This window comes from Lygodium microphyllum, chromosome 7 (genome assembly GCF_053477565.2).
Source record: "Lygodium microphyllum isolate KBCC chromosome 7, Lygodium_microphyllum_v1.1.10, whole genome shotgun sequence".
Classification (NCBI taxonomy): Eukaryota; Viridiplantae; Streptophyta; class Polypodiopsida; order Schizaeales; family Lygodiaceae; genus Lygodium; species Lygodium microphyllum.
Genome location: NC_141141.1, coordinates 70,333,295 through 70,355,559, shown reverse-complemented (window position 1 = coordinate 70,355,559; position 22,265 = coordinate 70,333,295). Strand labels below are relative to the sequence as shown.

The window sequence follows — 22,265 nt, the reverse complement described above, 5'->3', positions numbered from 1 at the left end:
TAATACATACTTTAGTCTCCATTTTTCTTTATGTTGATGATATTGTTTGTATGTAAGTCACAAGAGGGACTACAAAATTTACATGCCTTTCAAGTTTTCTATACATAGCATGGATTGACAATGAATCTCGGGAAAACCAAGATTTTGATCTTCCACATATGAACCCCTGCGACGAGAAGCTTAGTCTTCACCCTAGAAGAGGGACAAATGGAGGTGGTAGACTTGTATGTTTACTTGGGAGTCACCTTTATTACATCTGTAGGGAGGTTTACCATGGTGCAAGCAACTAGGGATTACGAGGATATCTTGAAGCAATAGTGCCACTAGGTACATTTCCAAGAGCCTTGCATGTGAAGATGGCTATTTGATACATTGGTCACACTAACCATGATGTACGGTGCACCAATTTCGAGCCTTAGCTTGACTACTTACTTATGGACATAGATTGAGAGACCACATGCCATCATGCTCTTTCAAATGATTGCCAACAAGCCATCATTACCACATGAGATCATCATAGCAAAGTTTGCTACACCCCTCATGATGATAGAGGCTCTCTTCGAGACCATTAGCTTTATCCGTAAGAGTATGAGCCATGCATCTAGATTGACTACCTAAGAGAGCATTTGAGGCTTCTCGATAGCTAGCTCAAATAGGATGTGAGACCTTATGTTATGCATAGGTCGAGCAGTGGCTTATAGGTTCTAAGATTGAGATGGACCACCTCCCCTTTCTTTCAATATGGCCATGGTTTCCCCTCCATACACCTCTCTCACTCAAAGAGGAACCTAGTCATATGACATGATCTTTACAAGCTACACATACAACACACATGGATCTTGCCTCAACAGCCCCTCCCCATAAAGATATCCTACTAGAGAGAGCATTTTTTGAGGACTACAACATATGGCTTCATTCTAAGATGTGGATATTTGGATGCATACATGCCACATGAGATGTGGATTGTCATTGACCAGCTCAAGGTCTCATTCCATCAGCTTGAGATCGAGGGTTTTAGGTGTGAGAAATTTAAAAGTCTTCAATTATGAGCAAGATTTAGTGGATTCAATGGGTTAGTTGCACTCCAATTACAGCAAGTTTTAATGGATTCGATAGGATAGTGGCTCTTAAAAAAGCTACCAGGCTGCCATTGCAAAGATGGGGGGTCGCGAGAGAGAGAGAGAGAGAGAGAGAGAGAGAGAGAGAGAGAGAGAATCTTTCAAACAACGAGAATACGATCGGCTTTTTGATTGTAAAGATCTGGTACTACACTTGGTATAATTCTCGCATTATTTTTAAAGAAACAATGAAAACAATGGCAGTGATCATTTGCGACTTCGCTACAAACTTTTGTATTTGGAAATTTGAACGCGTCAGTCTTCGGCAGCAAGTTTCTCTTCATCAACTTCGAATGCCTTCCTTGCACGTTTAAGCTCTTCATTCATCGCCAGAAGCTCCTTCACACGAGCAAATTTATGCGGATCCTGCACAAGACGCAGCGTGAATGCACTGAGTGACTGGTTGATTGATTGATTCATGCTCTAATTGATTGATTGGTTGATTGATTTTGAGAGAGAGAGAGAGAGAGAGAGAGAGAGAGAGAGAGAGAGAGATTTATATTGTCTGCAAAAGGCCATCATGGCCTACGAGAGCCGAGCATGTAATAGAAGAGTGATGAGATCTCACCATAAGGTACAGAAAAGTTTAGAACACTTCACATCTAAAGGGCATTATGGGACCCGTTTTAAAAATAAAAGCTTCATTGAAACCTGTCGAGCCTGCTGACTCAAACACCATGGGATCAACGGACTGATGTTGAAATGCAACACGGGTCAGGCGTCGCTGCCATCACTCCAAAAGCAAAAGCAATGTCTGAAAACACATTGATTTTAGGTATGGGTTTTATAAAATATGTTAACAATCAATGCAGGTCCTGAGAAGTAAGAAATCAATCAAAAGGAGTACAACTACGCAAGTACAACCCTCAAAAGATCGAGATGCATAGTTCCATATCCATGCAAGGTGTTCAAGGTGGAGGAATGAAGTTGGTTGATGCTCGACAGTGGTTGTCTCAAGGTAAAAATGGAACCTTCACCTTGAAGGTCCTCAACAAAACTTTGACGCTTTTTCACATCCCCAATGCAACTACTGAAGCAGAGTGCCCCAAGCCACAAGCAATGTTTCTTAATGCCCAAAGGTTTATGAATGCAAACAAGAATGGACAGAAGGCTTCACGCTCAAATCTTTAAGTATCATTTTCTCTTCCAAGCATACAAGGATCCAAGGATACGTACTAGTCTAAGTTTTTAGGCTGACAAGTAATCTATCAAGAGAGGGATGACAGCAGGTATGATGAGATCTCATAATAAGGTATAGACAGTTCATATCTAAAGGGCAGTTTGAAAATTTATAAATTGTGGTGAGAAAACAAAATGAAACTGAAAACTCAAGCTACAATGTAATAACTAATGAGTAAAAGGATCAGTTACAATCCTCTCTCACGGACACAGTATCTGCTGCACCATGTCAAGGGTGAGGTGTCTCAATGGGCACTTTCTATGGCAAGTGATGATGGCCTAGATTTATCAACAGTAAGGGCAGTGTGGTTGTCTCCAGGGATCTATGGTATCTCACCCTGCACAGAGCTGTGGCTCGCTCCAGGCTAACACCTCACAATAAAGATCTCATCTAGCCTAGGGGTACCCCTACTTGTGGTGGCAGGGGGTTGCTAGCCATGTTGCTCATCCTCAGCAGATCCAAGGAGGTTCCTCCTCTACCTCTCTAAAGGGTCTCCCTATGTTGCTGAAGCTCTAGCAGGAATAGCCCTCATACTCCATGACTTGCCTTATGGGTCCAAAGCCCTCCCAAAAGAGGCAGTGGTCACTGGTATCTCTATATAATCTCATAGTACACTGTACATTCACAAATGTAGTCCTACTTCGGCTCAACCTGCCAACATAGCTGGCATATCTAGACTTCAAATGCTAGATTCTTATACCTCCATGTTTCTATTCTCAATTGATATGATGAGGTACGTAGCTGGCCAATGGCACATCAAAGGCCATGCGAAAGGTGGGTGTCCATGAATGCTGGTCATCCAATAAAACCATCCTTAAAGAGGTGAAGAAAAAGTGTCCTATACTAATAGCATCTTCCTACTAAGTGGCTGCAGTGGGTTCACCCAAGTTCTCTCAATGTCAAATCACATGATGTCCATTCTAATCCCCTGGTTCTGCTTCGAGTGGCTGATTGAAAGGCTGTAGTTGAAAGATGCTAGAGCATCTTATCTTGATCCCATGTAAGCTCAGCCATGTGCTCATTCAGGCATACCAATGCACTCTGCAGCCAACCATTTCGAAGGTGGATACCTCTGGTATGAGAGATCCCACAATTTATGAAGTTCACTACCCGAAAGAGAGCCTCTGTTGACGATTGGCACTACACCTAGCTCTGTGAAGGAAGGTCACTGCCTGATAGAGAGATCCATTAAGGGACGGAACATCTTGCATAATGTTTTGAATGTTCAAATAGTGCATGATTATGCCAAAGCCTCTAGCTAGCACGTTGTTATGATCTAGCTTTAGCTGGTCTTTCTATGGCAATTGATGTCTACCACGGGTTTTGGTCCTTGGATGACTTCTCTTATTGATACCATCAACTAGGATATTGTGCTGCATATTGCACTTAATGAGGGAGACATAGATAAGATTGCCCAATCTCATTCTCTTTATCGAGGATGCCCTTGCTCTCTTAGTCCTTTACTCTTCACATTAGTCACTCACCTTATCCTCTCTTTGTTGGATAACTTGGCTGATGATGGTGAGATCATTGGTTTAACTCTTTCTAGTGGTGCTCCACTTTTGGGTCAATCTTTGGAGATGATTCCTTTATGTTTTAGGGCTGAATCGACCAATATGAGTAGGGCAATGGTTGTTTGGAGCCTGTTTGGTTTGGCTTCAAGGCTTCATATTGGCTGCTGCTGGTGAGCCAAACTCACATAACTTGAGCATTAGTTCAGCTGTCCAATGATGATGATTGACAACTGAACCATGCCATCTCCTACCCTGATCTTGACAACTTTGGGAAACCTCCATGCTAGATACTTGGACCTTCTGTATATCTGCACCAGTCATTATGTCAACATACAAAGGAGGAAGCACCATGCCAAAGTGGTGCCCAAAGGCCACTAAATGACAATCATTCTACTACTGAGCTTGGAAAGAGCGACCAAGTAGGTTGATTTAAACATGTATCCGTGGGCTGAAACTCCCCACTAAATCCATTATACCAAGGAACCATAGAGGTGCTCCAATCACCTAAAATCACCAGGTAGGAACTTACTAGCTGTTGGCTAAAGTTAGGTGTAGTAGGTTTGACCATGAAGATTATTCAAAGCCTTAGCGATGCTCAAGGCCTCTAGAGGAGAGCAGAAGCAATCAATCCAAAACTGAGCATAAGAGGAGAATACCGAAAATCTGACCTAAATAAGCCATCTCAAAGCACTCCTTTATCCTTGCTCATACTGAATAGAGTTGTTCCTTCATCAAGTAGACCATAGAAGACTTGGGAGTAATGATGGGTTGCACTGGCATTGGAACACCAGTTTCGTGTCACCAAACCAAGATGGTTTGTACCAAGAACTACAAGGCAAGACAGCAGCAGAGGATGCTCAGCTGAGATAAGGGGTAGAAGAGCATTGGCACAATGTTCTTTTTTTATTTTCTCTTTTTTGAAGGGGCGGGGGAGCAGAAGTGAGCAGGAGGAAAATCATGGTGAATGTGGACAGGCATGCTGCTCAGGCCAGAAGCACCTCAGGTAGAAGCAGCAGGCAAGGTGGATATAGAGGATGCTGGCACAAGGGAGAAGAGCAGCCACACTGGGCAGCAAACAGGGGAGACAAGATAGAGAAGTGGCACAAAGGGGAGGAAAAATTAAAAGGTAGTGGAAAGGAGGGAGAGGCAGGTGGTATAGGGCTGGAGAAGGCATGGGAGAGGAGATATTGGGTGAAGGTTGGATGCAGGTCATGGTGGGGATGCAATGGTCAACTGTGGGTGTATTCCTTTACAAGCAATGTAGGTGATTTAGTGAACTAGACAAGGTTTACTCTGCTCAAAATACAAAGGAAACCCCTTATCCACCACTGATAGCACACATTGTTTCACTTTTATGTCTCTAGAATGCAAGGTGAGACACATCAATCACATTCTTTGAAAAAAATGAGATGTCCTTCATACTTCTTTCTAACCAATGTATGTACTTTAGTGGCTAGAGGAACACGGAATTACTTCAAATAAGAAAGCCAAATTTCAAAAGGGAACAAGCATACTCATCTTTTTTTCCTGCCTTTTGGCATAAAACTGTTTATTTAGACTCTCTTGAATAAGTTGCAAGGAGCAAGGCACATAAAACCATATGGCTCCTTGCAAGTGACAAGAACACATTATGAACTTCAGAAAGAAAGGAATAGAATACATGTGCAGCAGTTACAACATATCCTCTTTCCAGAAAAAGAAAAATACAGCTAAGGCATGTATACTGAGTTGAATATGTCATACAGACCAAGGTGAGTATGCATCAACGACACTTTTTCTTTAGACAAAACCACCTCATGATGAGTGTCAGAGAAATGAATAATGCTAGATATTGTAAAGGTTAACAGGTCCACACACCTTTCGAACCAGGAACATGAGATCTTCTGTTGTGAGCTTGCCTCCGCTAGATCCTATGTCTTGTGCCTTGTGCACCTGATTGCATCTTCCCATGGTATGGTTACAATATGCTTAAAATGAACTGATTGCCCAAATTATTTTTCACAACCATAATCATGACCCCACAAGTTAGTTCTGAGAGGCTAAAGCACAGGTAAAAGACTCAATCTCTTAACACCTGGTTTGAATGCCCTGATTCACAATATCTTACCCTCAGATTTTTTAATGATAACTTTTAGATCACATCAAGCCCCACATAAATCAACATCCTAGCTTCTGGAGGTATTCCTAAGAAAATTATACAACATTTTACCATCTTCAAGTTTTACAGCATTCTCAAACAAGTCGCAAGTCCATCTTTATAGTAATGGAGGTACTGCAAATAATCTTCATAAGAAACAGTGTAAGACTTACAAGCTTTGGCCTAAGCTATGGCTTTCACTGACACTTGATAAAACTGGTCAGCTAAATCTTCAAAGTTAAATGGTTATCCTAACTAAGCCTACTAAAGATGTGCATCCTAAGTTCAGCTCCAAGCTTATATCATACTCTTACAGTGTAACCTAGATTAGTTAGATTCTAGGCTACCTACTTCATTGCTAGCTGAATCTACTAAGTCAACTACATACCAACCTAGACCCTAGATTAGGTAATTAGATCCTGGCCGAACCTACTAAAAGACCTATAAGCCAACCTAGCCCAAATCACATACTAAAGTGTCGCCTATTGAGCTTAGAGATTGTTAAGCTAAAAAATGAACATTTCTCATTAAACCTTAATTAGCTCGAAAAAAAGCTCCACGCCCATCACGTCACTCTACTACCCCCTGCTCCGACTACTCACGCCTGCCCCAACTGCTCGCGCCCGTCTGACTGCTCACCCCCCGCACTGATCGCCCCCCGCCCCAACTGCTCGCGCCCGTCCGACTGCTCGCCCCCCGCACTGATCGCCCCCCTGCCCTGACTGCTCACACCCGCCCCGTCTGCCCGCGGCCATCATGCACCCTTCCCCCCGCCCGTCATCCTGGGACACACCGCCCCCTGCCATCTCCCTCCCCCGCAGCATTGCCATTTCCCCCGCGCTGCGCCCCCCCCCCCCCCCCCCCCTCCCGCAGCGCGCTGCATCCACCCCGCAATCCCAGCTCCGTCCAGCAAACCTACCACCCCCCGCACTGTGCCCATCATAACCCGACCATCCGTGGCATCCAACACCTCCCCCACCGCCAAAAACAGCAGCTCTCCCCACCCTCCAGTTGCTCCCTCCATTTGCAGCAACTTTCCCCCCTCAAGTAGCACCGCAACATGATTGGTAGTTTTTCAGAAGGGACGCATAATGGAAACCTCTCATCAGACGCCGGCACATTCAGCAAGTATCCCCCAATCAAACACCTTGCGTGTCGTCCTCTCTGAGGAGCAGCTCTTAGCCATCCGGGCTATAGAGCTGGAGCTAAAGGAAACAGCGATCTATGGTCAAGTAGTAGGACATTCCCCAGCCAAGGCCCTCCTACACAATATATCAACCTCCACAATTGCTTAAATGCACAAATCCCCTTCTAATGCTGATAAATCACCTTCTTCGCTGAAGGAAACAAGAAGTAGAAAGAAATTATGTGCACATTTACACCCAATCCCTCCCTCACCGATTGATCATAAACACATACCACATTCCAATGCCATTGCTCAATCTCCTTCTTTGAAGGAAAAAGGGAGTGGTAAAGTCCCATCATCAAAAAGACCCTTATGGCATTACTTGCCCGAAAGAAATAGGTTTTGTACATTCTACCAGAAACTTGGCCATGTAGGTGACAACTATCGTTCAAGGGCAAGGGTATTAGAACCACACCGCATCGAAAATCAAAACATCCACAGCTACAAGTATTCTACTCTCACTAGAGCTGAATCCAATCCCAAGTTCCAAACCAACCTCGGCCCCTTTTAATAGTGGTAGTGCCACTCCAAGGCCGTTAAGAGGGGATAATCCTCAAGGTCATTTATTGGGATGCATTATTAAGTGTTAGAAAGACGGATCTAGAGCATGGCTATAGCAGATGGAAGATATAAACAAGACTTGTGAAGACATAGACAATGGACCAACTGTTACACAAGTGAATTAGGTTCCAAAATGGAAGCTTGGACTCATAAACACAATCTTGCATAAGAGACTGACAATGACGATGACACTAACTAAAAGAAGAAAACATCATGATATATTGCATTCAACTCTTGAAAGTGATAGTCAAGTACAATGCTTTATAGTAGTTGGATAGTAGCATTCTGCCTCACTATACATATGGGATTCCGGACTGGTTACTTGTTTCTTGCCTTACAGCTCCATACAAAGAGGCATACAAACTAGTGTGATTGCCAAACTCTCAACACCCCTCCTCAATCACAACTGTGAAAAGGCACTAAGCTGGGTATTATTCCCTAAAGTGGTGCAGGAAGTGATACCCACCCACACTAAGCCAGGTATTATTCCCTAAAGTGGTGGGGGAAGTGATCAGCATGAGTAGAAGGCTTGGAGGGTGGTGGAGTGTAGAAAGAGAGACACATCCAACACTGTGGGGGACAGAGGCACATGATTATTGGGAACACAAGGTCATGGAGGTACCCATGACTGTCAAAGGGTATGAATCGCAACCAAAATTTTGAGGTTTCCAATTCCTTAGACTTGGGCTCCGTATCAGTGAGACTAGTGAGTGTACCTGGACGAATACTATCTTCATGAATTAATGCAAATTTAATTGCCTCTTCCAACGTCTTAGGTAAACTCCGTTTTACTTCCTTTTTATAGGCTTTATCTAGTCCCCTAATGAATCCTCTTGTTTTTTGGAATTCATCTATTCCTTCCAATTTGAGGATTATCTCACGATATTCCTCCAAATATATCAACAGGGGTCGTCCCTTTTGTCTAACATAATCCCAATCTTCCCAATTTCTTTCCATTTCATTTTCAGGAAGAAATTCTTTCAAAAAGACGGATTCAAATTGAGCCCAGGTTTCAGGTATTTTATTTGCCTCCTTTAAAGTTCGCCACCACTTATATGCTTTGGGCCCCAAAGTTAAACTAGCCTCCAGTGCTTGCAGATGTGGTGGGGTATTTTTTAATTTATGTAAATCTTCCCATTTTTGGAGGAAATTAAAGATTGTGTCTTTATTCCTATCTTTTTCCTCCCCGTAAAATTGAGGTGGTTTCATATCCTTTAGAACTGGATTATCCCTCAATTTATGGTAAGGTTGGGGTTCCTTAGGATCTCGCATAGTCACATCTAAATCTTTCGATGAAGATGGGACATCCGAGGTTTCTATCTTATTTTTATCTCTTTCCAACAATAAAGTTAATTGAGATTTTATTTCAGTGAGTGTTTGAGTTAAAAATTCCATTTGAACCCCCTGAGCTTGCACACGAGCAATACGATCATCAAATTGCTCTCGTGTAGCAAAAAATTATTCCCATTGTTCTTCTTGTATTTCTGGTTCATGGGGATCTACCATAGGTTGGTCCCCAGAACTAGAGCTTTCCATTACCCTTTCTTTCCCTTTTTCTGCCATTAATACACTGGAATTGGAAAGCAAAGATAAGAAATTTGCATACAAAGTAAAGTACTTCCCTGATTTTAATGGCAGGCAGTGGTTGCTGGTTTGGAAAGAAATCCGAAGAGTAAGGAACAAATTTTATCGCCCGAAGAAAGTCGGTCACACAGAAAATTGAGCTTCTTTGCAGAACGACTAGTATTCAGCCCCCTTCTTTAATAATCACGCTGGTCATCAATGTCGCTTTCCTGAATTTGCTTCCTCCTGAATCTGTACTTGTGATATAAATACAGTCGAGGCTGAAAAGAAGAAGTCCGAATACGCAGTCGACTGATCAAACACGTATCAGAAAAGAACTTCAACTTCAGCCCGTGAAAAGGAGAAGAATGCGTGTTTTGTTGGTGTGTTCATGGAGGGCATTCACAAACAGGCGCAGCCAAGATTCCGTGGCCCACGATCAACTTACGCGTTTTTTTTTTTAAACAGGCGTAAAAAAAAATGGCTGCCCTTTCGATACGTTTCGTGACCACAATTACACGTCACGTTTAAGTTTTTCGTGACGTGTCACGTCACTTCTGACCAGTGACTTACGGGTCCGTCAACTGTTGTCGACGTCACATCTGACCAGTGACTTACAGGTCCGTCGACTGTTGTCGACTAAATGAATAGCGGGCACTTGACGTTTGACCAACGACTTTACGGTCCGTCGACTGTCAACTGAACAGATTGCGGACACTTGAGAATCCGTCACTGCCCTTTCGTTGAAGATCTCCAGAAATCCTCACGGCTCTAATACCAATGAGAGATGGCTTCGGGAAAGACAGAGAAAAACGATGAAAACCCTGAGCACGAGTGATTCTTCTCCTCCCAACCACGCCTAGATAAGTGCTGGCACCTCTCACCCGTATTCCTCTGCCAGCCGTCCACTTTTCTAGAGTCCTACTATTCTTGGACTCTCTTACTCTCTAGGCTCCCCTTAACCCCGTTCGGGCGCCCAAGAGCCCGGACGGTCATTCTCGTGCATGTTCCCCTAGATTTACCTTAATGTCACATTAAATGTCACTTTAATGTCACATTCCATATTTATGACCTTAACGTGACATTAAATATCACTTTTAATGTCACATTAATGTCACAGGAGTAGTTTAAGTAATGCCCTTCCATTGCCCTATGGTTGTGAGGAGGATTGCACTGCGTGGAGATTGCGGGAGTAGTACAACAGGAACAGGTCCAAAACTGGCAGTGACCTAGGAAAAACGCAATGCTGATTTGGGGAGGCACCAATGTCAGGGTTTTACGTAACACAGAGAAGCGCCCTGAGCAGAGGGAGATATCTCCAGAGTGAGGTAGGTATGGCTGGTCCAAACTGGCTATGGTAGACAAGAAGGTAAAGTGGAGATGGAGGTGAGAAATGAAACCATGAGCTAACAATGAACTAACCAGAGGTAAAGAGAGACTGGAGGAGCAGAGTAGAGCTAAGCCATGCTCAGCTGAGCTCTGATACCATGTTAGAAAGACGGAACTAGAGCATGGCTATGGCGGATGGAAGATGTAAACAAGACTCATGAAGACAGACTGGCTGTTACATAAGTGAATTAGGTTCCAAGATGGAAGCTTGGACTCATGAACACAATCTTGTGTAAGAGATTGACAATGATAATGACACTAACTGAAAGAAGAAAGCATCGTGATATATTGCATTCAACTCTTGACGGTGATAGTCAAGTACAATGCTTTATAGTAGTTGGATAGTAGCATTTTGCCTCACTGTGCATATGGGATTCAGGATTGGTTACTTATTTCTTGCCTTACAGCTCCATACAAAGAGGCATACAAACGGGTGTGATTGCCAAACTCTCAACATTAAGAACCTTTGGCTGTCCAAGATGTGTTAAAGCTTACAATTTGCTCAAATTTTGGCATCAGATATGGGTGACTCAAAGGGTTGGGCTTTCTTTTCTCTGTGTTATTATACACATGGTGTTGACATGCGTAATCAGCCTCTTCAGACAAAAAAAGGGGGACTTTGTTGTAAAACTTTCAGCCAGTCCCTCGTATTAATGGAACTAACAAACGTAAGGGTTGGAAACTCGAAAGTAGCATGCCATGCTGGCATGCTCTTTCCAAGTGATCACATCAATCAAAATATGCAGGCATATTTTGCCTCCACCTGGGATAGACAAGCATGGTAATGCTCTTTGGCTTTTAGATAATCACTGAAAGGGTGGTGTCAAATCTTAGCAAAATTTAAAAAATTAAGTTGCCTTTGCCTTTGAAACAAAGGCTATCCCTTTGGAGGTGTATGGTCAGTGCAGTAAAAAGTAGCAAAACACAGTATTGCCTCATCTTGATGTTTGAAGCTTCCAAAGAGCTGTATGTTTACAGTTCTCCCTAACGATTTCTGGTCCTTCAAAATAAATGAGCATAAGGATATTCGCTTCACTAAATATCCTTCACCAAAGTTAATGATTGCACTTCTAACCCTTAGTCATTTTTGGTACCTTTCCTGCATATATTGGAAATTTCACCTATGCTGTGCCTACACATTTCATTGCCTATGATTTTTGAGAAAAGAGATTTGGATTCTTAAAAAACATTCTAAATCATCAAAGCTTTTCAAGAAATTAACTTAGTTATAGATTTAGAAGAATGTGCAATAATGTCATTGCAAAGTTCAGGTGACTAAGGCATTGGGGGGCAGCTATATTCTTCTAAAACACACCATTGATGATGAAATCTGTCAATGCATAAACAGATTGTATAAATGGCATTAACATACATCCATTTAGGATACAGTGCCATATCCTGCCAAAGTGACACTAGACAACCACTGACACACAAATTTTTTAAATAAAAAGCCCTTAAATCACGAACATGCATGATAGTGTTCCGCACCATTTCTGTGACGTAATCAGTCAAGATATCTTCAACCAAAGTGACAGATTCAGGTATCGGCTGCAAGCAAGAAAACAAACACATGAGGCAGCAGCTTAACTAGTTTTAAACTTGTGAGTTCAGGGCAAATAAAAAGCTATGCGAAAGGAATAGAAATTTTATGATCCAATTATTAATTTGTGGGGTTGAGATTCTTATGGATGACAATTTATTGACAATATAGACATCAACCTTTTTCCTGTTCTAATAAAATGGAAAAGTTCCCATTACGTGCAAGCAGATACAAGATACAGCTTGTGCAAGAATGGACCACAAATAGACTAGGAAGTTTGAGTAGCCAGTCTAGATTGCAGTTATTACAAGAGAAAAAACACTTTGAAAACGCGATGATCTTAAACATATCAGGATCTTAACACATTCTCTTTTGAATTAGCATTAAATCTTCCACTTTATACTGCGAGAAAAGGGACCCTCTCTCAAGGGCTTCTTTGCCATTATTCAACTAACAGAAGCACAGAATATTATCAAGAGATTCTTCTTTCTTGAACATCCTATGACATAAGATTGACAAGTATCTCAATGCTATGTTTGCGAAAAGTAAGAACTAGTAAGGCCTACATGATTTAAAAATATTTTCAGTACAGAAAGCATCCTTACATCTGGGTCATCGCCAAAGCCATACATCATAAGTCTTACTGTTCACATGAAAACAAAAGATTCAGTAAGCACTTATGGCACAAGAAACTTAGTGCTTTTATGTAAATGTGCATCAAGGAAAGCCCCAGTAGTTATTATATGATGAATTCAGTTTCATGGTAAATTTCTATATGCCTAGTATATATCTGTACCAACTAAAAATTTAAAAAAAGTTAGCACAACCTCCGGCTAAGTTCCATCATTCTCGAACCTTCCAAGTTCACTCTCCCTCCATTGAACTAAATTCCCTGATTCTCTTCCCCTCCCCTCCCTCCTTTGAGCCTTGTCCTCCCTCCTCAATGGCATCTACTTATCCTCCCTTTCAACCTAGTATATTTTCTCTTCTTCATGCTAAACAACTCTGCTTGCATCCAGCATGTAATAGGTTTTATCTTCCTGCAAGTTCAGACAGGTCACTTTAAAAGCAACCCTTCACACAGCATATCCTTCTTGACTGTTTTCAAAAGGCCAAGTAAACATGCTCTCCTACCCTGCCAGAGCCAAGAATCCTTTCACATATACACAGCCAATTTACTTTGCAGGTGAAGCTATTATTAGAAAATCTTGTCATGTTTCTCTAAAGTATCCTATACCAAATCCTGACCTCCTGTGTCTAGCTCTTTATTTTCGTAAGTAAGAAAGTAAAACCATCAGAGAAAGAGCCAAAATGCATGGAAGGTATAAACCTAGTGTTCTGCTGTGCATTTCACCAATAATAACTGTTTAGTATATTGCTCTCCTCTTAAGTTATCTATGCACTTGCAACTGAACTTATGTCAAGCTAAACAACTGTTAATCCCTAAAAACTGTGATTTGTCCTTCAAAATAAAGAGAGGAGGCAATTATCTTGTAGTAAAGCCAAGACAAGGTAAGTGAGGAAAAATAAGAAGATCCTAATATTGGATTAACTATAAAGAGCTTGTGTATCTAGCAGGAATGATTTGTGCATTGGACATGATTAGATCAAAATTGCTCTCTTGAAGATATCAATAAGTCAGCCTACTTTTTGAGCCCTCCCAAAAGTGGCAAGCACAATCTTTAATGATCCTATTTACTCAAAAATGAAAGATGAGCATTGAGCATCTAAAAGGAAAGATGAGCATTGAGCATCTAAAAGAAGATCCCTTCATGGCAAGTGCAAGTTGAAGGCCTGCTGCTCTATTATCAAGGGCTATTGTACGGATTGCTTCAGTTATATACATTTAAACAAGGCATGACCTTCCAATTGCATGGCATTTTAGGGTCAATAAAACAATAGAGCTCATCTCTCGAGACTATTGGTGGCCTCAAATGTGGAAATTAGTCAAAGAATTTGTACACACATGTGATACATGCAACAAAGCCAAAGTCCCTCGCCATCACTCTCATGGGTTTCTCCACCCCTTGCCAATTCCTAATCAACCTTGGTCATCTGTGTCAATGGACTTCATCATAGATCTACCTTCCTCGAAGGGGTTCAATTTCATTTTTGTAGCAGTTGATAGAATTATTAAGATGGCACACTTTATCTCCACCCGCAAGACAGTTATAGATGAAGGCACACCCCAACTTTTCCTTGAACGTATCTACCATTTTGTCAAGAAAAGTGAGGCATCAACGTAGATGCTGAAAGATGAAGGATAGTAGTGTAGGGAACGAAACGCGATCCTCAAGAGTAACGAAAAAACAAAAACGCAGATATCTGATATAGGGCTGATAAAGAGGGTGTAAGCTGCTGTAAACGGCCTGAAACTGCTACAAGTGGAGCTTTCATAAAGTGACTAATGACTAGAAACTATCGCCCAAGTGTTGGGGTGGCAACAAGAGCTGAAAACACACAATAACGAAGAAGATAATCTGTTGTATCAGTCCAGGGAGGAGAATTACCAACAATCACACACTAGGATGATGAAGAACAGGCTGCCACACTCCTGCCATCGCATTCGCTGCGCTCCAACCCCCGCCATCGCGCCAGCTCCCCCCGCCTCTATCCCGCTACTCCCCCGTCCGCCTCCGCCCCTGCTTGACCCCTCCCCCCTGCTCGACGCCCCTACGCGACCCCTCCCCCTGCTCGACGCCACCTCCACCCCTGCTCGATGCCGCCCCTGCGCGACCTCTCACAACACCGCCTCCACCCCTGCTCGACACCTCCGCCCCCGCCTGCTCGCCCCCCCACCGGCCTGATCCCACCCTATCCTCCCGCTTGAGGAGCTGTTTTCCCGTCCCTCCGCCCTGACCCCTCCGCCTCCACCATCTACCCCTCCGCCTTTTCTAGCTCTTAGCAGTCCGTGCCACAGAACTGGAGCTTAAAGAAACAACGATCTTTGGTCAGGTAGTAGGACACTCCCCATCCAGGGCCCAACTTATTGGCTCCACTCCACGCTGCGCATTGGCACAATGCAGAGATCGCAGAGGCAATCCTCATGGGCCAAGGGATCTTCATGGTTCGACTCACCTCTACAAATGCAGCTCGTGAGTTAGTGGAGAGCGCACCCTATGCCTCCATGAAGGGGGTCATTTACATGGTTTCCTAGTATAATGGCTTCACAGTGCAGCATTTGCACTCCATAATAGATTTCTCGGACATTCAGTCACCTTACTTTTCCCCGGACTGGTGATAGAGTACCGCCAGTTAGTGGAGAACTTTTGAACGGCTCTTCGGCACAGTTCTACCTGCCTCCTTTGCGGATGCAATGACAGCTGCAAGAGTCCCAAAGGTACGAGTGGTTGTGAAAGACACAAAGAGTATACCAAAGTTCCTAGAGATTGAGGCAAGAGGTTACTCCTTTAGGCAGCCGATCATTGTGACTGGGCAACCAGAGCAGTGCCTACGCTACCACGACTTTGGGCATTAGGCAGCAGATTGCACGCACCTGGACACTGACAGCTTCACACGGATCTAGAGACGACAGAGAGGGAGACGGTAGGGAGGGGCTGCAGCCAGCTCCTAGGCGCAGCCTCGACAGCAAGGAGCAAGAGGACGAGCGACGCCCCCTCGGCAAAGCACTCCGCAGCCTCCATGCCCGCCCCACCCAGCAGGCTGCAGTCCCCCACATCCACCACCTACGCCACAAACTACCTCACCTGAGATCCCACAATCTCCACACCCATCCTTCCACCTTCCATGGCCCCCCCACTGACCCTGGCCCACAGCCCCCCCTCCCAAGGCCACCAACCCCCCCACATCCGCCATGTACCTCCGACCACCCCACCAACCCTCCATCCTCTTCCCCCCCACCACCTCCCCTGCCGACCCCCCCCTGATCCGCACTCGGTTCAGGTGATCCCCCCCAAACCCACCCCCCCTCCTCCCATAGGAGGTGACGAGCCACACACGGCTACATCCTCCTCGCACCAACAGTCTTCCCCCTCCCACACAGCTACCAGCTCATCTGCCCCTGCCGCCCGTTACACTTTCCCGAGATAGGCACGGCTATTACCATAGTTCTTCCGCAGTGGCCCGTGGTCCTACCTGAGAGTTGCGGAGCGTGGAGAGTTTGCACTACCTCTACAGGTGGGGATTTTCATGGTTTGTAAGTCAAGGAGGGGCAAGGTCCATCTAGTAGCACCACCGAATGGACCAAACTACGCTTTTTTCCTTCAGTCCTCTCACTCAGGGGATTGGACGTCGACACAGATAGAGGAGAAGGTGAAGAGTCAAGTGGCGGACCACATCTCCCAATGGATGGGAGAAGAAGGACTAGCACTGTTTGCACAGCACTGGCCAGGTCACATGATGGACATTAACTGGTGGGCTGGTGCCGAGGTCCCACACGTGAGCATTATCTTTCGAGCCCCTCCACAGTGGAGAGCTCCAAGGGATATGATAGTGGCCCCTGGCACAAGGGGGCCGTTTTTACCAATGTATAGAGTCACGACTCTCAGCATGGCTGATAAATGCATTGGTAGTACCATCTAGAGCATCTATCACCCCTATGGTCCCCGCCCAAGGTTCACCATGGGGGACTCGAGTTCACCATCCAAGCCTGCGCCAAACCGTACTTGCATGCCCCATAGTTTTTTCTCCTCATCAGCAGCTTCCACACCGAACAGATGCCTCTTCGGTTAGTCACAGGTTTCCCCATGAGCTTGCATCTTGCATCCTAGAATGTGAATAGTCTCCACTACAGTGGGGCATGTGGTTCCAGAAAGTTGATTGTTCGGTAGGAGTTGCAACCGACGGCCCTTGCGGGACGGATAGACATCCTACTTCTACAGGAGCACAAGCTCAACCCCGCCTAGGCCCATCAGGTAGGAAAGGTTCTCCTAGGCAGGTCACACACCTACTGGGAGTACGCCATCGGTGCCCACGATAGGAGTGGAGGCGTATGCACCTCTATTGGCCCAAGCGCTTACCGCCTACGTACGGGATCACGGGGCGATTGTGGCAGGGAGAGTTCTATGGGTCAAGTTGGATATTGGGAACTTGGGAACTCGTACCTCGGAGTCCTCAATGTCTATGCCCCCACTGAGATCAGGACATGCAACAAGTTCTGGGTGGAGATTGCAGCAGGACTCCAAGAGGTGGACTCCTAGATTGTTGGAGGAGACTTCAACAACCTGGAGACCTTCAAGGACTAGTAGAGTAGAGGCTACCAGGGCATGGCTGGGGAGGAGCAGGAGGCATGGGAGATCTTCCTACTGGTAGTAGGAGTTCCCGACGTTTAGAGAGACCCAGCTTTTCACAAGAGGGAAAGGTCGTTGGACTTCTCGCGGGGATACAGGCGGCTAGGCAGAGTCTTGCTGGAGCGGTTGGACAAATTCTGTGTGGGAGAGTGGGGATGCTCTCGCAGAGGCCAGATAGGGCAGTTAGCTGGCACCACTCTGTCCGATCAGTGCCCAGTCCTCCTGACACTTGATCCCCCAGCATCTTCCCTAGGTACACGATCATGTCGGATCCCTAACTCGATCTACAAGAGAGAGGAGATGAAGAGACAGATTGAGCAGATTTGGACTAGGGAGTGGAGCAAAAGGGACCGGATCCTAGAGGAGGTTGCAGAGGTCCTAGCCGAGTCGAGCAGTATCTACCAGGAGGCAGCCTTACAGGCCAGGCAGCAATGCTGGGAGCAGGAGAGAGCACTCCAACAGGACCTAGCAACCACACAGAGATTATTACAGGAGACACCAGGGGATCCCATCCTCCACGCACAGGAGGTGCGCACACGAGCAGCCGTTGCCAACCTAGAGGACAGGCGCTCGGAGTTCTCATTCCGCACCTCAGCAGCCTTCCGGGCGCAGAAGGGGGACACGATGTGCAAGGAGTTCTTTCAAGCACACCAGCCCTGCACCTCAGGAGAGCGGATACGCAGCCTTCGAGATCAGTATGGGAGGATTCGCTCTAGCCCAGACGAGGTGATGGAGATTGCCAGTGACTACTACAGACGCCTTTTCCAGCAAGAGGCAGCCTTAGCCAAAGAACAGCGTTGCAGCCAACACGTCTAGGATCACATTCTGTCCCTCGTCTCACAGAGGAGATGGGACGCCCCCTCCTAGCCCCCTTCACAGAGAAGGAATTAGAGGAGGCTTTCCACACACAGGATGGGCAGAAATGCTAGGGAGTTTATCGGCAGGTCTTATCAGTCTCGTCCCCAAAGGGGAAGACCGCCGGCTGGAGCTATCCCAGTGGAGACCGATCACCGTGTTGCCACTTGCCTATAAGGAACTGGCAAAGATGATTGGTAGGCGACTCCACCCTGTGTTTCCACACATCATTCATGACACACAGACACGCTTTGTCCAAGATAGGAGCATCCTAGACAATGTCTTTATCTTCTTTGAGGTGACAGAGTGGGCCCAGCATAGTGGTCAGGGATTAGCGGTACTACTCCAGGATTTTGAGAAAGCCTATGACAGGGTGGACTGGGACTTCTTAGGGGGCACCATGGAGAGGTTGGACTTCCCCCAGGCATGGATCCATGGGGTCTCCGCACTCTACAGATCAGCTATCAGCAGGGTTCTCATAGGTGGCAGGAGAGGGGAGGAGTTTCGACTGGAGAGATCGATACGGCAAGGCTGCCCACACGCCCCATATATGTTCCTACTCTTTGCAGAGGCCATGTCTCACTTCCTCAAATCATGTGTAAGTCGGTTACGCAGCCTCCAACTTCCAGTGAGAGACGAGATGGAGCTGTTAGACTCAGAGTATGCAGATAATGCAACACTTTACATAGAGGACGATGAGGTGATGCTGGAGAGGGTGAGACTAGCTCTCAAGGTGTTCTGTACTACAGCAGGAGCGAAAATCAATTTACGGAAGTCGATTGGTTTCCTTACAGACCCAGACTCCAATACAGAGTGGGCCGTCCACTTGGGATTTAGATGGGTGTGCAGAGGGCAGACTGTCCGCTACCTAGGATTCCAGGTGGGACTTGACATCACTCCCGCCCAGCAATTTCTCCCAGTCCTCAACTCTATTCGGAGGAAGCTGACCTATTGGAGTACCGCTCGCCTCTCCCTTGCGGGCCGAGCCCTAGTGGTCAACTAGGTCCTCCTAGCGATGGCTTGGTACATCGCCTCATGTTGGTACTTCTCCTCGTCCTGTGCTGCTCAGCTTCGCCGCCTAGTGTGGAATTTCGTCTTGGCCAGGTCGGACAGTTCCAAGGACTCTCGGCCCAAGGTGGCGTGAGGGACCATCATCCGGTATCGGTCAGAGGGAGGGCTTGGGATCATTGACCCAGAGTATCAGAGTATGACCCTATTAGGCAAGCTTGTAGTCCGCGGTCTCACACCAAGAGGGCAGACCTGGAAGGTCCTACTGCAAAAGGGTCTCCAGGAGTGCAGACCGAGGCTTGGCGGGGATTGGAGACCATCCTTGAGATGGATCTTCACGATGGCCTAGATCACGCCTCCCAGATCCCCCTTCCTACGTAGCTTACTTTTTGTGTAGCAAGGCCTCCGTAAGGCCCTAATTCAGAGGCCCCCAAGTTGCCAGGAGAAGATAGACTATCAACAGCAGGTGATCTGGAACCCCCAGGTCAGAGATCAAGAGGGGGTACAAATCGGCGAGCACCCCCACATCCAGTGGGTTGGTTGGGAGGCCGACCCAGCTCGCACCATCAGGACCTGGCGGAAGGTGTACAGGTTGGTGGACGAGGAGGTGTTGCAGCGGGCATCAGGTTGCTAGAGAGAAGTCGAGTTGAGGAGAAGGGAGATTGACGCAGCAATACCTCAGAAGTAACTTGCTCCCCCGATATGAGAGCCCATAGAGCTCGCGAAAGTATGGGCCGCTAGGTCCTCACCAACAGGTACCCCCCTACAGGTGGCAGATAGAGTGGACGGCGCTCCACCTGGCACTTTCTTCACCGTGCAGGAGGGGGGTTGTCTGGCCCTTGACAGAGGGCAACAAGATGAGGAGATAGCTGTCCTTTCATGGAGGGGGATTCGGATGATTGGCCTTCAGGGAAACTTGAAAGACATGGCAGCTGGACCCTTATGTCTTCTGGAAGGAGCTCAGGGAGTTGCACCTCTGGATCTGGGAGGGCAAGCCACTTGATGAGCTGGAGTGGAATCCAAGAGAGTGGCTATGGCCGGCCACTGCGGTCACCAAGAAGCCACCGAGGTTCCTGGAGTACAGTGCCAGAATTGGCAGACACATACTGATGCAAGAGGACATGGATTGGGTGCCGTCACGTAGCAGACACTGAGCAGAGCACAGCATCATAGAGCCTTTCCAACGGACCTTCTGGTGCCGCCCATGGGATAGCTGGAGACCGAGGAGGGTATCGTATTTCTTCTGGCTAGTGGCACATGGAGGCTTGGCGGTGGGAAGTTGGCTAGCCCAGATGCAAAAGGAGGGAGGTTGTAAGCGCTACACGCAACAGCCTTTGGAAACCCCAAAGCACTCCCTTTGGTCATGTGAGACAGCGCAGCTCGTGTGGAGAGGAGCATGCTGTATCATTCGCCGTATAGCACCCAGCCTTGGATGTATCTCATGGGGAGCTTTCTGCTAGCAGGCAATTAGCCAAGGCCGCCACCTTCTGTATAAGGCCGGGATACAAGACACGATATTCATTATTGAGGTAGGGTTGTCGACAGTGGTCGGTTTGGAGGCTCTATCCATCCGCCAGGTACTGGAGCCCACAACACACCGCTCTGAGGTATAGGAGATCATAGGGAGTCTTACTGGATGGCATATCTAGAAGGTGCGGTGTTGGGAGGCTTTTGGCGAAGAGAGACTTTCAATATAGGCGACCTTAGCAGAGCTTTGGACCTCCATCATCCACTCCCTCCGCGGCCGATGGGATCAGGTGTAGGGCAAGTCCAGGGCTCATCAGGAGCTCCATTGTCATTTCATGCGCACTTGGGGCGGCCAGGACCTGATTTTCGTGATACAGATAGGCAGCCCCAGATAGCGATACACCCCCCCTCCATGGCTTCTTGCCTCCATCCCCCCTAGACCGCCCTGAGAGGCTTGTATATATGATATATCTGTGACTCTGCATCAGCTCCAACTAGTCTGTTGAGGATGAGCACTTCTTTGTATTCAAGGTTTTTTCTGAAGTAATTTAATTAGCCACACTTTATTTGCAAAAAAAAAAAGACCACGCTGCCAAGCTGAAAACGCAGCAATCCGGAGTGTCTAATGGTGATGTGAAGGAGACCTCTAGAAGGAAATCACCTGTTGGCATGGCATCACAATCAGCTGGACAGTACCATGAACTGAGATATCCGCCAAGGTAGGGGTATGGACAACAATGATAGAAAGTTGAGGTTAATAGTATGATGAGGGAACGATGAAGATTGAATGAGAGAACAAGTGTGGAGTGGAGTGAAGATTGGATAAATGCCCATGCCCTATTTATAAGCACATGAGCCATTGAACTCTCTCAGGCGGTGCCTCAACTCTCTTGGGTGGTGCCCATTAAAGTCTCTCAAGTGGCACCTCAACTCTCTCAGGTGGTGCCACAACTCTCTTGGGTGGTGCCCACCAAAGTCTCTCAAGTGGCACCTCAGCTCTCTCGGGTGGCGCCTAGATACTAACTAATGATACAAATAAAGCCTTTTTGGGGTTGTAAATGGAAACCAAAACAAGAATTGATGTATTGAAATGAACTTAGTAAATAGGTTTCTCAACACCCCCCCCCCCCCCCCCCCCCAAGGCCCAATAAGCTGCCCTAAGAGGGGTGAGTAAGAGAGAAGAAGATCCACTTTTTAATCTCAAAATTCCACTTGTAAGGTAACCTATAGTGAAGAACAGTAGACATGATGAACTAATGGTACCCAAAACTCAACCTTGAGAGGAAACCCACAAGCTCCATGGCTTCATGCTAGAAGGAATATGAAGGTCTAGCTACCAAGTCATGGCTAAAACATCCAAGGCCCCGAACTAGGAAGAACCTATACATCTTGGGTAGCAATAGAAATTAATAGGTGAGATAGCATGGAGATATCAAGCACCCCAAGAAGGTAAAGGGTGTGTGAAGAACTACAAGATTAGACCCCCTCTGAAGCTAAA

The 22,265-nt window shown here is 46.1% G+C and overlaps 1 protein-coding gene across 5 annotated transcripts in view; it reads right to left on the bottom strand.

Annotated features, from left to right (window-relative positions):
• Positions 1 to 1,243: 1,243 nt before the first annotated feature.
• Positions 1,244 to 22,265, bottom strand: part of LOC148033570 (transcription initiation factor TFIID subunit 13-like) — a 75,778-nt gene continuing 54,756 nt past the window's right edge. For 4 of the 5 annotated variants that reach the window (XM_087681510.1, XM_087681512.1, XM_087681511.1 and 1 more), the window contains 4 exons: positions 12,794 to 12,831; positions 12,137 to 12,196; positions 5,670 to 5,744; positions 1,244 to 1,484 (listed from right to left, as the gene is read on the bottom strand). In XM_087681510.1, the coding sequence (XP_087537636.1) occupies positions 1,374 to 1,484; positions 5,670 to 5,744; positions 12,137 to 12,196; positions 12,794 to 12,831 (284 nt within the window). In that variant the 3' untranslated portion in view covers positions 1,244 to 1,373. Of the gene's footprint in view, positions 1,485 to 1,769; positions 1,873 to 5,669; positions 5,745 to 12,136; positions 12,197 to 12,793; positions 12,832 to 22,265 lie in introns of all 5 variants that reach the window. The other variant, XR_015691326.1, reaches the window with a different exon arrangement.